Raw genomic sequence first — 14705 nt, 5'->3', positions numbered from 1 at the left:
GTCTTACAAAAAAAGTAAATATTTTATAACTTAGAAACTCATAAATCTTAAAAAATTATAAATTTAAATAAATTTGTATTTGTACTTTAATTATATTGTTAGAAATATTAAAAAAAAATCAATATAAAAAATAATTTTAGAACTAATAATTTGTATAACAATATAATTAAATAAATAATTTGTATTAATTAGAAAATCGTGAAAATATATATTAATTTCAAATTTAATACTTGTAGAAATAACAAATTTTATAGTAAAATAATTTATAATAATTAAATAAGTATTTTGTGCAAATTGGAAGCTCATAAGAATAAAGACTAGTTTTAAAATTCAATACTTTTAGATTGAAAGAATTTATAATAAAATAAATAAACTTGATACTCATGAGAATATTCTGTGAATGATAATTTTTAGAAAATGATAAATTTTATAATCAATGAAATGGTCTAAAAAGTAACACATTTTATAATAACAAAATAAAAAATAAAATAAAATAAATATACTTTACAAACAATGAAATTGTGATAATAAATATTATTTTAAACTAAATACATGTAAAAGAATATTTTTAATTAAATTTAGGGCGTTATTATTTTTAGAGCAGTAATTGATAGGGTCGGTGCAAATTTTTTTGTTTTTATAAAATTATCTCTCTTTTAATTTGAATTTAGTTTTTTCTATTCAATGAAAAGGGTGAGCTTGTCATTCTTGCGTTGGTCCTATTTACTGCTCTAAATATTGCCATTACCTATTTTTGAAAATAAAATATGTTATAATAAATATACTAACATTAAAAATATTTATACAATTTCAGAACTCTTGAGAATATTCTATTAGTAGTATCTTTTTTAATAAAATAAACTAAATATATAAATTAAATTAATTGATCTCATGAGAAACTACCATTATTATTAATGATATTTAAGGATAGTTGTAATGTTTATTTAATATTTGTTTTAATATTTAATATAATGTAATTTTAATATTTAAATATAATGTTATATTATTTAAATTTAATGTATAGTTTATTAAAATATATTGTATTTAAAAATATTTTGGACTAAATTTTTAAAAATATGACTATTAGTATTGAGAATTTGAATTAAATAAAATATTTTGAAAGTTAAAATATAAATTGTAATTAGAAAATATAAAAATAATTAACCAAAAAATAAATTTATATGAATAGTGTAAACTTATCTTAAGGCTTTCGCTATTCATAAACACTAAGCCTAATTGTAAAAGATATCCAAATCTTTGAATGTGTTTATACTTTAAACCAATTTTTTTAATTTTTGTATTTTTTTCAGATTTCATCATTACGCTGTAATTTTAGCCAATTTTTTCTAATCTATTTAAACGTCTCAATTTTTTGTTGAATTTAAATACTAACTCCGTAATTAGCAAAACTCATTTTCCAGAATTTTAAAATTTAACTTCTAATTTAAAGAATAGGAAAATAACGTTAATAAATTCTAAAATTCTCTAACTCTTACTGGTTGAAGCAGAAAAAATATGTTTGAAGCTAAAAATTATCAGAAAAAACAAATAAAACAAATAGATTTTGTACTGAGGTTAAAAATGAAAAAAAAATTGAAAAAAATGGCTAAAATTATGGTGAGATTATAAAATCGAGGTGTGGTTTAATTTTAAATTGCAGCTACCCTTAAAGGTTTAGATTGTTTTTATTATTAGATGGACATATTAAAATAGGTTTGAGTGAAAAAGTATAAATTTTGTCCAATTTTGCGTATCAGTCGGAGAGACATTTGTCTGTATAAAGATAATTTAGTGCATAAATTTAAATAAAGGACCAAATTAATGAACTTTTAACTTTTATTGTAAATTGATCCAACCATTTCATTGTTTTATTTTTCTAAGAAAAATGTTTTATGTTATTTTTTATTTTATTTTTTACGAATCTCTATCGTTGCAAATTTCTCTGCCTCTACTTGATCTATTACCAATTGTACCCATCACCTTAATGTCCCCCTCACTTGGGTTACAGGCCCGCGTTACCAAGCCCGACGTTTTATGTTATTTTTAGAGAAAATAACAAAAATATACCAAAAACGCCTACCTTTTACAACAAGCACCAATCAGCTAAGATTCTTATCATTTGCACCAGAAAAAAACAAAACTTTACATGAACACCTTTCCAATTAGAAACTGACACGCGCGCGCATGATGTCAGTAGCAATAGAAAATCAAAACAACGTGATCTGCAATTCCTTCACTCAAAAAGAAAATTGTGAACCAATCCCATTACGACACCTGGTATGTGATTGATTTTCTGTTAATAATACAATATTCTTTCCTCATTAACAAAACAATTTTATATACCTAATTTATACACAGAAAATATCAAAGCTAAATCTTCGTCATCTTCAACCTCAGAGATTATCGCCATTGCTGAACAAGTGCAAGGTACAATTTTCTATTTTACTCATGAAACACATTGTATCTTCAATGTATATTTAATAAGCTTTTACATAAAAAAAAAACAAGATCTAAAAAGCTCAAAAGTAATTTTTTACTAGATCTAATCAGATTTAATTTTTTATACAGATGGAATCAATCCCAGTTATGATACAGCACAAAAGCAAATGGAAAGATTCAAATATATATGATGATTTTGAAGACAAACACTGGAAGGTCCAAAAAGCAAAGGTACGCATCAAAGTGGAAAAATTCAAAAAAAAAGGCAAATGTGGAAGATGTGGACAAGCTAGATACAACCGGAAAATCTGCCGAAATATGCCAAAAAGCCTTAAATCGTGACTAATTATAGTTACATATTTGTTTTTTTTTTAAATTTTTGTTGGGTTGTTCATTAAATTTCAGACTGTTGTACTTTCTGTGTATAGCTACTTGAATTGAGGAGTATGGCATTAAATATGTGGTGAAAAATGAATAGAATTTTGTTGTTTTGCTTGATATTTGATGTCTCTTATAATATAATCTGTATCAACTTTGGCTTGTGTTACTAAAATTATTTTCTGGACATGTATTTGTTAGATACATGTATGATTCATGTATGATTCATGTATCGTATATAAAAAAAAACAACATCATGCTACTGAAATAAAAAACAGAACCAGAGGAATACTATAATGAAATTTTTTAATTAAATGATTCAAACACAAGAATAAACATAAACTGTATCAAAAAACATAAAACAATCCTAAAATTCAAATCACACAAACACCATTGTTAAATTATATTGATAACTAATAAAAACAGCATTGCCCACTAGTCTTTCTTTCTTCCAGCCCTAAAATATGTATTTACAATGTATATATCATGTATAGTATGTATAAATTATATATTCGCGATGTACATATTATGTATAGAGTATGTATCAACTATGTATCTGTTCAGTACATTTTAAAAATATCTATCACGTATAAATTATGTATGTTGGATGTATCTATTCAGTTCATTTTTTTAAAAAAAAATTGTCGTGTATAAATTTAGTAAAATATATATATATATATATATATATATATATATATATATATATATATATATATATATATATATATATATATATATATATATATATATATATATATATATATATATCATATAATAAATTATATGTCGGAGATGTATCAAATATATATACAAAATATATATGAACAAAGGATCACTTTACCCCCCGAACTTGGCGCAAAGTATCAAAAACGTCCAAATTAGCAAAACCGGATCACTTTTACCCCGAACTTGGCAAAACCGGCTCAAAAACTCCCCTAATACTGATGTGGCACTAAATTGGAGAGTGAGATTCCAAAATTTAAATAATTTACTCAATAATCTAATTAAACAATTAACTTAATTAATCTAATTTAACTAAATATTTAATGTAATTCTAAACCGACAAATTCATCGGTTTTTTCTTTTACACCGCTACTACCACCGTCCCTTTTTCTCCACCTCCACCAACCACCGCTTGAAACCCACAAACCACCGCTCGAAACCCACAAACCACCGCTCGAAACCTAAAACCACCGGCCGAAAATCCATCGCCGGGCAGTCTCCGAGAGACTGCAGATCGTCTCTGTCAGAGACGAACCCATGGGTTCATCTCTGAACAGAGACGAAGATCGTCTCAGGACGAAGATCGTCTCTTGACGAAGATCGTCTCTGGACGAAGATCGTCTCTGGACGAACCCATCTGGGTCGTCTCTCAACTGAGACGAAGGTCGTCTCTCACAGAGACGACGAGCTCGTCTCTGTGAGAGACCAAGGTCATCGTCTCTCACAGAGACGAGCTCGTCGTCTCTGTGAGAGACGGCGATGAGCAGCTGCCGGATTCTTCACCTGCAGCTACTCATCAATTATTTAAAAAAATTGGTTTATTTGTAAAAAGTACAAAAAAGCCCCTTTTATTTGTAGTTAATATAAATTTAATATGTAAACTTTTAAAATTAAAAAGTTAAATTTTTTTTTTTTACTTATAATGGATTGATTTGAAATAATTAAAAAAATTTGTATCATTTTAAACTTTTTGCCATGAAAAACCACCTAGGGAAAAAAAACCACTATACAAAACCGGAGAGTGTATCTCACTCTCTTAGATGAGAGTGGGGAGGGGTGTTTTTGTACCAAATTTGACGTTTTGCTAAAAGTGATCCTGTTTTGCTAATTTGGACGTTTTTGATACTTTGCGCCAAGTTCAGGGGGTAAAGTGATCCTTTGTTCAAATATATATGTAATACAAGTAATAAACGATTATATATATATATATATAAAATTAAAAAAATATGTATACAAAATAAGAAAAAAATTCAAACGATTGAGTATGTATCCAGTATGGATCGGAGATGTATCAAATATGTATTAGAAAAATTTATTAAAATATATCGAAAATAGCAGTACAATAGATGTATTGGAGATGTATCGTATATGTATCGGAGATGTATCCGCTATATAAATAATATGATCAACAGCTTGCTATTCACAAATTTATACACTTTTTATATAGACAACACACTGAGTTAATTGTCCACCCACATCACATGCATTATCTTTCCATCTCTCTCTTCCAATTCCAATTCTCAAATGGCTGCTATTTCTTTCGACCCTTTTTTTTCTTCTTCTGCATTTTGTACTTGTTTTAATTCTTAGACAAATGGTTTTTCGATTTGGGAATCAAAGCAGGCAATTGAAAGATGTGGTGGTACTGGTGGTGGAGATTACCGGTATCAACCATTTGCATTATATTTCTTTATCAGGTATTAATCTCTTTCTTTTCACTCCCATCAAACCCACCACCGCAAAACAATCCTCCACCACAACCATCAATTCCCATCCCCAAATACCCACCTCCGCCGCCATCAAAAATATGTATCGAATATGTATCAAATATGTATTATACATGTATCAAATATGTATTTAATGAAAAAGATTTCCCACAGTGCAGAAATTTAAATTAGAGATACGAATCATTAAAAAATTGACTAACTTAAACACTCAATTGAACCAAAAATAAGTTGGAATAAGAGTAAAACATAAAAAGTTGAGATGTCATTAATTCATTTCTTTCAAAACAAGTGGTTTGTTTTGCAATTTCTCATTTCTTTCACTTGCATCTGTTATGTAATTAGTTTGTATTCGAACCCAAATTCAAACAAAGAATCAACAAGCTCCACACTTCCATGGCAAAGCATGTATAGATTCGGTTCCTATAAAAAAAACCCACCCATAAACCCACCCAAACCACCATCCATCCATCCAATTCATCAAATAACAAAACCAATTCATTATACTAAAGTTCAAACAACACATATCACAAATTTGTTCATGCATTTTTGTTTATGATGACCCATATTATTTTTACAGCTTTGTTCTTGAGCTAATTATATATTTGAATTTTGAGAAACGACGAAAAAAACTGAGGAAATAGTTTGTTTGTTGTTGTTTTGTAGGAGAAGTTAAATGACCGGTGAATTAGGATGAGGAGGACGCAATCTGCTCTTTATCATCTACCGCCACCGCTTCAACCACCACATCGCCCCCACCGCCTCCGCTAAGTGCAATAGATTTAGTAAAAGAGAAACTCAGAAAACCCACATCTCCGATTTCTCAAACGCCGCCGTATATTGCTATGGTTCAGATGGGTATCCAGATCCAAATTTCAAAATTCAAAATAGAGAAGGTGGCGCCGGCGATTTCGTTGACGGAGAATGAATTGAAACATATTGAATAAGATGAGGAATGAGAGAAGAGAATAGGAGTGAAACAAGGGGCTATGCTATGTCAGTTTAATAAGAAAAGGGTGTTGGGTGAAAAGAGTTAGAGGAAAATGGTGATATTGTAATAAAAATGGTGTTGATGTAAACTATATCAAAAAGAAGGTACCGCGCGAAAACTGAGCCCAGTTTTGGCATTTTCTTGTAATTTTCTCTTATTTTTATTACTTCGCCCATCCCACAACAGCTCCAGATCAGCAACTCAACATTAGTTTTTGCACATAATAAACAACCTTTCCTCATTTCATTCTGTTCAGGAATTATCCCTGAAAAAATTGCTGAACCGTGTTCAGGAATTGAGAATTTATCTAAATTATGTAATAACATATGAACTTTTGGAATAAGATTAGGACAAGACAGGAACTGAGAATCCCAAAGCTAAACTGCTATTCAGCTTCAATCTTAACATTCTACAAAGAACAGGTTTAGTAACTGAATGCTTATGGAGTCACTTATTGATGAACATTTCCCCCCAATGATGGAATACAACAATTGTTGTCAATTAGAGAAAAAGGAATCAAGAATTGCCTATTAATATGAATTTTGATACAACAAATGCCAGGCACCTAATTACCTGGCATATACATAATTTACAAGCCCTTGGGGTACCCGATCTGGGTTAGCAAGGCAATTAAAGTGATTCAAACCTGGTAAAAACAGATCCAATAAGTTACTCCCCGTTGATCATAAGTGAATGATGAGGCTCCCTCTTAATTTCGACGAATGATGAGTACTCCTTGCTCAACGGTTGTTTCCACGGTTCCCCGTCCATTTGCATATACGCATCTTTCCATTCACCGCCTCTTATTTCCAACCGAATTGCTGCAGCCTACAATATACCACCAAAAATTATGACAACGCTGAAATTTTGGCAATCTCATGTTCAAATATTGAATAATATGACAAGAGCAAGCCTCCGAGTGTTCTTAATCATTGGGGGAAATGTAATACCTGGGCTATGTGTTTGGCGGAGATGAGTTCAACCATAACAAAAGACGCATGCCATCCTTGCTTTAATCCGAAAATTTCAAGAAGACCGTCGTCAGCGTGGGCCTTCACAAACCCTTTCTGCCAAACAATAAAATTAATAGATATTATGCTTAGTAATCAACAAAATCCAAAAGGTTCAAAATAATTAAGTTTCGCTCGTTGCATGCAACAGAATCATAATTCCTAGAAAATCAAAGGCCGTGAATTAAAAAAATAGAGAAAGATAGTTATTGTGACAATAACCATCTTATGCAACACGGAAGTCAAATCTGATACCTTTTCCAAATAATCTGGCTTTGGAGTACCCCATGGATTTCTTCCACTTCCATAATTGTGAAGATTTAAAGCAATTATTGCCCTTACACTGAAATGAAAGATAATAAATCATCAATATGTAATGAAATCAAAACAGAACCAGGAAAGGTAATAAACAGATTATACAAAAAGAAGAAAAGAATACTAATGGTATTATCATGCTATTAACACTAATAATTAAAACCATTAAAAGAAGATATTGATTTCCAACAAATTTAGTCACATTGGCAGATGGGTTTTTTTACCTAAAACTAGAACCATTAAGGCAGACAATATGTGCATATAATTATTCATGTGAACAGGTTCTTAATAAAAAAAATTGAAGAGGACTGTATTTAATCAAAAGAGCTTCCGAACATATCATCAACAAATATTTTAAGCTATCTTTATCTCAAACGAAAATGCATCAATTAAACTCAACCTTTTAGGTACAGGAATCTGCTCCCATTCTGTGCAATTAACCTTTTTAACATGCAACCTTAGGATATTTTTGAGCCCCCTAAAACCAGAAAATAGTATGTTAGCACACAAAATGAATTACATCAAAGATTATCATATGAAAACTATGAAAAGAAACTGTATACTTGTCAACAAACGATTAGAAACTGTAAAACAAGAAAACGAAGCAGTCTCAATAAAAAAAAAATTGACAACACCATTACTACTCCTTGAAGCATCAAATTATGCCAAAAATTTATTATAGATAAAAGCTTTGAAGCTGAAGCATCGTATTAAGCCAAATTTCCAAAGTACTTATAAAAGGGGACTAATCAAAATTTATTATAGGTAAAAGCTTTGAAGCTAAAGCATCGCATTCTGCCAAATTTCCAAAGTACTTATATAAGGGGAGGGGACTAATAAAATTTATTATAGGTAAAAGCTTTGAAGCAATTATACTATATGGTAATCTTACTCGACCAAAGAAACTCTAGTGTAGAACAAAAACTGTGACCAAAAATTAACAAAAGAAATTGAAGTACCAAACAAATGCAACACATCCTCGTTATTCAAGAATGCTAATTCCACAACAGGAAACAAAAACAAGCTTGGGACATCAGCACACTCCCCATTCCCCAAAAAAACAAAGCCATGTACATACCAAAGCAAGCAAGAAAATAATAAAGGGTAACATAAATGAAATAGAAACAAAAATTTCTTCAGTTTGTGTATAATATCTAACCTCAAACTTGGATCACTTATGCAAGGTGTGAGAAACCAACCCTGAGTGCAGCTATAACCAGAGTAGATTAACTGTAACAACAAATGTATCAATTATAATTTGCTTTAGTGGCAACATTCCATAGAATCCAAACTTGCAGTAAATAATCACTTAGAAAACATGATGCATGCCAACATCTGAAAAAGATTTATTTCATCAATCAAGTTGGAGAAACTATGGAAATTAAGGCTCTGTTTGTTTCTGGAAAATATTCTATGGAAAATGATTTCAATGAAAATAAAGTATTTTTGATTGTTTGATTGTCATATTGAAAGATATATTAAGAAAAGTTTTAACGAAAAGAAAGTAATCTAGAACAAACAGAGCGAAAATCAATATCTTGTGTATTATCTCATGAATTACAAAATTTGCAAAGAAAGGAAATGTCAAATTACCACTGTGGTGCAATCATATAATGTTTTCAACAGATTTAATTATACAGTTAGAAATAATGAATAGAAAAATGCAGAACTTAACAACAAAAAGCGTTGAAAGAAACATACTTCAAATAAATTAACAAAAAGTTACATGGCTTAAAGATCGAATCATACCTTATTTGAAATAGGACCTTGTGCAAGATAAGGTTTTTCATTACGTAAATGGTGGAAGCCGTAAGCTACTTGAGCATCCATTCCTGTATATCATGCAATAAAATCGGAAATTTTGTTCAGTATACACCAGTATTCATCATAATAAAAATCTAGTATCAGAAGTTATGTTTTTGATATGAACCAAAGATTCATCATAATAGAAATCCAAAGGGCTGTTAAGTAGAAGAGAGATTCCTTTGCCCACATAACTATTTTTGGATTAAGCCTACATGCAATCATAATTGAAAATCAAATAAAATATTGATAAAAAAAAGGGCGAACGCATACTGCATTAAATATTCCCAGAAAATCAGTTTCTTCAACAAAACATAAAATTGAGATGGACATGCAAACAGAAGTAAGCAAGTTCATATTTTTTTGCATAATTTTGGGCAACAATCTTTAAAAATAAATTAAATAAAAGTTACAAAAATTTGATAATCTAAGACTGAGGTAACTGCTAAGTGTTTAAGCGTTGAACTGAAAACCAGCATTTCTGAAAGCAATTTTAACATACCTATGCTAAAGTAATTATAAAAGACTCCTTCGTAGCTATTCACCTTCTCAGGCAACTGTCCCTCGACTTCTAAACCCTGCAATATATTGTTTCACTCACCACATTAATAATATAAGAATAAGGTCAAATACTGAATAGAACCAAACTTCAACTAGCAATGAGAAGAAAAAATGAAAATGTAAAAGGGAAAAGGGAAAAGCATTTCATCTTCCAAATATTTTTCAATCTTCTACATCCATCCACAAACTGAATCCACTTACGATTTTTGTTATAGCTCTACAGTCTACAAATATAAAAACTTCTGCTCTCATTACCGACACAATTGATAACAGACACTAAACAAAAAGTAGAAGCATGGAGAAAAAATTAAGCAGATCAACAAGGAGGGAATGAAGAGAAAAATAGAGTGCAATTCATGCTTTCAAAGATAAGACGAACAGAGACAGTTTAAAAGGCCATGAGAGAAGTAAAGGCTCCAGATCCAATAATGAAGAGGCAAATATAACACATAACAACATTATGCACTTCATAAAATCCAGCTGTTATTATAGTTCATCTATGTCGCCACAAACAAGCATTTAACAGCAGTTAAGACTTACGAGATTCAAAGAGTAAATTTTAAATGGATAGATTCCCAACCTGATCAAGAGAACATTCTTCTGTAGCCTTCAGAGAATGGGGTGGGTCCACAACTTCTCCACATGGCATTGATACTAGAAGCTGCCAACTGCATCACCAAGGAGAAATTTCTTTATAGAAGTTCCAGTGACATTATATTGTTACTCAAGCTACATCTAAGACAAAGTAAATGAAAAGTTTAATGAACAGTATATAATGCAACCAAAGCACAAGGCACAAAAGATGATAATCAAGTACATAAAATCATTGGTAAATAACAAGATGATAACTCAAAAGGAAACATCAGTTTCCTAAGAACATATAGTAAGCTTCAGTTTAAAAATAAGTTTTAATATGATAACCAAATCTCATCTTTATTGCAATTAAACCAGTTCATTCAGTTCAGGCGTGTGCCAAATATTTGATGTGACAGTTTGAAAAAGATATTTCTACATGTGTAAGTGAGACAGTTGAGGATAAAGTTTCTTCTTCTAAGAGCTACAGTCAGCAGACTGTTATAAGAGCTACTGTCAGCAGACTGTTATGCCAATTTTTAAGAGGCTATATATTGCAGTCAGAACCATATTAAAGCAAAACGTGAAGTAGTTTTGAGGAACACAGAAAATCAATACAAGCAATCAGCCTAACAGATGAAGAAGCAATAAGATGTTGACACCCTCAAGGGTGTAACATGCCAGTTCTTAGTATAGATGGTTCATATAGAAATTTCGCAAACAAACATAAAACTGTTATCTCCAAAAGATATATAACTCTCATATTCAATGGCGATGACTACATGTTCAAAAGAGATGCAACTGTTTCCAATTGATCATCAACCAATAAGACCTTATTTTTGCTCATCACCAGTCGCCAGTTCGCTATGAACATAATAAAGCCAGCATATACTTACTTCCCACACATGTTGTCAGCATTAAAGATAAGCTAACTAGATGAGCAAGTGTGGAGCTGATACAGGAAAATAATTTTTTGTTTAATATCCTTTTTTTTTTTTGCAATTCAACATTTCCAAGACCAGGGGATCTTACTAATTAACTGGAAGAGGATACAGGGAAAGTCCATAACCACTAATGGAGATCTTTTGGCCTTGTATGGACATGCAACTAAATTATTGGAACTTCATGTATTCATAAGAGAATAGTTATACATTTAAACAGTGATACTGATTTCTGATAAGTCATTGATAAACCATATGATAAACTCCACCTTAAGAGCCTTTCATTTGATGAGAGAAAATCATTGATCTTTGATAGAAAGTCTCAGAGAGAAAATAGAAATGGCCAAAACATAATATCTTTGTATGTAATCACCTTTAAAACACAGTTGGGAATATGTGGAAAACCTTAAACTAGAACTGCAAGTTTTACCCCACGTACACTACCCTTCAAAACCAATATGATCCTAGTTTAACAAAGCCTCAAAGCAACTACCGACACCCTCAAAAGTAAAATTAAAACTTGAGTTACAGGCAAGGATCAAGAGTGTATCAACTTCTAAACAAATTTGAGTACATAAAACAAGAAGCACGTAGAAATTTTGATGACAAAATGACAACAATGGAGTGATAAGAAAATGCCTACCTATCTAGACGGCAGACTGGACCTGAAATAGCCCTCTGCAGAGATCTTTTGACAGCTGATTTCCAAGCAAAAGGAAACGAGCCACCCTAGATAAAAGAAAATTCAAAGCCCATGGAATAAAGCAAGAAAAAGTGGCAGGGTCCCAGGATGACAGAATAATATTAATAAGAAAAAAGAACTTACCCAACCAAAGCTCCTAGCCAGATCATTGCCTGTACCAAGAGGAATAATTCCAACAGGAGGAACTGGCTCTCTCCCTTGTCGATAAAGTGCCGCAAGACTCCCAAGTACCCATCCAACGGTTCCATCACCTCCAGCAACCTGTCCAATCACAAACATTTCAACAATACTAGCCAATCAGAAATATTCCCACAATCTAAATAACCAATTAGTACTGGAGCAGACACATATTGCTAGCTGGACAAATATCAATTTGTACATACATACCATGATTCTCATCTTTTCTCGAGTCTCTCTAGCACAATTATCGCCAAGTAACGCCATTTTTTCTAGGCAAACCAACCCATATTCAACAAATTCATGTGGCTTTACAATTGATAGATCAAAAACCTGCATTACAAAACATTACCAAAATGAATCAACAACACAAAATTAACCAGAATATCTTAAAAAAGAAACAAGAGAACTAATTAAAAACCTAACCGAAAATTACACTGAACCCAATTAGCTAACCACCTTAATCTAATTCAATAGCAATTCAAGAAAAGATTCTCATGTTTTCACAAGGCCTTGTTTGGAACATTAAACGATGACCAAGAGCCCAATATGAGTGAATTCATGAGAAATGAAGTCATGAGTTTGGCATGATTTCATTTCATTACATGTTTTTTTTCAAACACTCAATAACTTCAATTCATTTGCTGCTCTACGTAAACTTATAGTATTCAAGAAAATCAAAACAAATTTAAAAACTTTGTCCAATCCCATTAAACAAAAACCAAAGCCCAATTTTTTTCTTACTGCAGTAACAAAAAGACTAAAACTTTATTCAAACCCACAAAACAAAAACAAAAAACCATTTTTCATTTCACTAAAATAAAAATAAAAAAAACAGTAAAAACGGTAACTTTTTTTCACCTGTTCTTCACCCATTAACTGCTGAAGCCGGAGTTTAAGTTCGGGACCATGCCGGCCGCCACTTTTAGAATTAACAAAAATAACCATGGGACCCTCCGGCCCCTCATTCTCGGGCGGATCATAAAGCTCGCCGGTTTTACTAAAATAACGGTCAGCTTGAGCGTCGGCGTCTTTAGTTTTAATAGCGTCACGAATTGCATGGCGCAAGTATTCGGGTATTAACAGCTTCTTTTTCAACTCGTCTCTGTTTATTCGGACCCCCGGTAACCCGCACCCTCTTATCGACTCTATCATGGACGATCTCGCCGGGATTATCCTCGCCGTTGATCCGGCCGACGTCGGTGAATCCATTTTTTGTAGGACGATTTTACCCCTTCCCTGTCCTTTTATGTAATGGTTTATTGATTTGGGGAAGGAATGGTATAAGAGGAAAGGGAGAAGTGGAAGAAAAAAATAGTCTCAAGTTTTTTTTTAATTTTGTTTTGTTTATTTATATGTGAAGAATTTTCATTGGAGAGAAGAAAAATCTTAAAAAAATGGTTTGAAAAAAGAAAAAGTTTACCAGTTGAGAGATGAGTGGGACGTTCGAATTTTTGGAAATGGTGGTGGACCCAGATCACACTGTGTTTTAGCTATTGCCCTTGTTTTGTTTATTAATTACAAAAGTGCCATTTGGTGGTGGGGGTCGCCATCTTTTTTAGTCCATGATAGGCTCATTGATTTGCGGTAAAACTCATTCTGAAGTCCCTGTAGTTTATCACTTTTATTCGAAAGCTCTTATCTCGAAAATATTATCTTTCTACATCTCTAACTTGTCATTTTTGTGAATTTTTCATACCCTTTATGTTACTAGAAGGAAAAAAAATATAAATAGAAGGACTGCAAAAAAAAGGCATCAAAATGACAAATATAGAAACTGAAAAGATAGACTTTTTGAGGTAGGGGGTTTTCTAATATAAGTGTTAAAATTCAAGAGTCTTAAAATTGATTTAGAGTTGATTTATTAAAGTGGGATATTTTTAGAGATTAAAATGCTATCTCCATCTAATAAAAAAACAATTAATATATTATTTTAATAGACAAAATTTATTTATAAAACATTATTATAGTATTCTTCAATTATTTATTTTTAACAAAAAAATTGAAATGTAATTAAAAAAATGTAAGTGTAGTATTTTATTTTATTTATTAATATCTTACATAATTAATATGTATAAAGTATTTGTTAGTCACAAATTTTGAAAAAGAGTGTATAAGGTTTATTATCTTTCCATCTCCAAATTGAAAACAAAATCCAATTAAAATGATGTAAATAATTTGTTAATGTTTATTTTTAAGGGATTATCAAACATGTAATACTAATAGGCGTTTCAAAATGAATTTGCGAATCGTGCTCGTGTTGTGCCGATTCACTTTATTGACGCTATATAAATACAACTTGTTTAGCTAACTACGTCAATCGTACTTTATGTTTAGCAAATAGCTCAATTTAGTCTTTCATCTTTG

General features: G+C 31.1%; 1 protein-coding gene across 1 annotated transcript; it reads right to left on the bottom strand.

Moving 5' to 3' along the window:
- Positions 1-6756: 6756 nt before the first annotated feature.
- Positions 6757-13721, bottom strand: LOC126669062 (diacylglycerol kinase 4). Its single transcript, XM_050362373.2, has 12 exons — positions 13200-13721; positions 12549-12671; positions 12285-12422; positions 12102-12187; positions 10525-10612; positions 9886-9961; positions 9330-9412; positions 8740-8810; positions 7981-8058; positions 7521-7608; positions 7206-7322; positions 6757-7083 (listed from the first exon to the last, which is right to left on the bottom strand). The coding sequence occupies exons 1-12, from the start codon at positions 13548-13550 to the stop codon at positions 6925-6927; spliced, it is 1458 nt and encodes a 485-aa protein (XP_050218330.1). The 5' UTR covers positions 13551-13721; the 3' UTR covers positions 6757-6924.
- Between the last annotated feature and the right edge of the window lie 984 nt (positions 13722-14705).

Source organism: Mercurialis annua, linkage group LG2 (genome assembly GCF_937616625.2).
Source record: "Mercurialis annua linkage group LG2, ddMerAnnu1.2, whole genome shotgun sequence".
In the NCBI taxonomy this organism is placed as follows: domain Eukaryota; kingdom Viridiplantae; phylum Streptophyta; class Magnoliopsida; order Malpighiales; family Euphorbiaceae; genus Mercurialis; species Mercurialis annua.
The sequence above is the reverse complement of the archived record's forward strand: the minus strand, read 5'-3'. Positions and strand labels throughout refer to the sequence as shown.

Excerpts from the sequence above, each read along its gene's own strand:
- LOC126669062 (XM_050362373.2), bottom strand. The coding sequence starts at position 13,550 with ATGGATTCACCGACGTCGGCCGGATCAACGGCGAGGATAATCCCGGCG. Across the intron at positions 8,811-9,329 it reads AAGGTCCTATTTCAAATAAG|TTAATCTACTCTGGTTATAG; the intron begins GTATGATTCGAT and ends TTGTTGTTACAG. Across the intron at positions 7,323-7,520 it reads AGCCAGATTATTTGGAAAAG|AAAGGGTTTGTGAAGGCCCA; the intron begins GTATCAGATTTG and ends ATTGTTTGGCAG.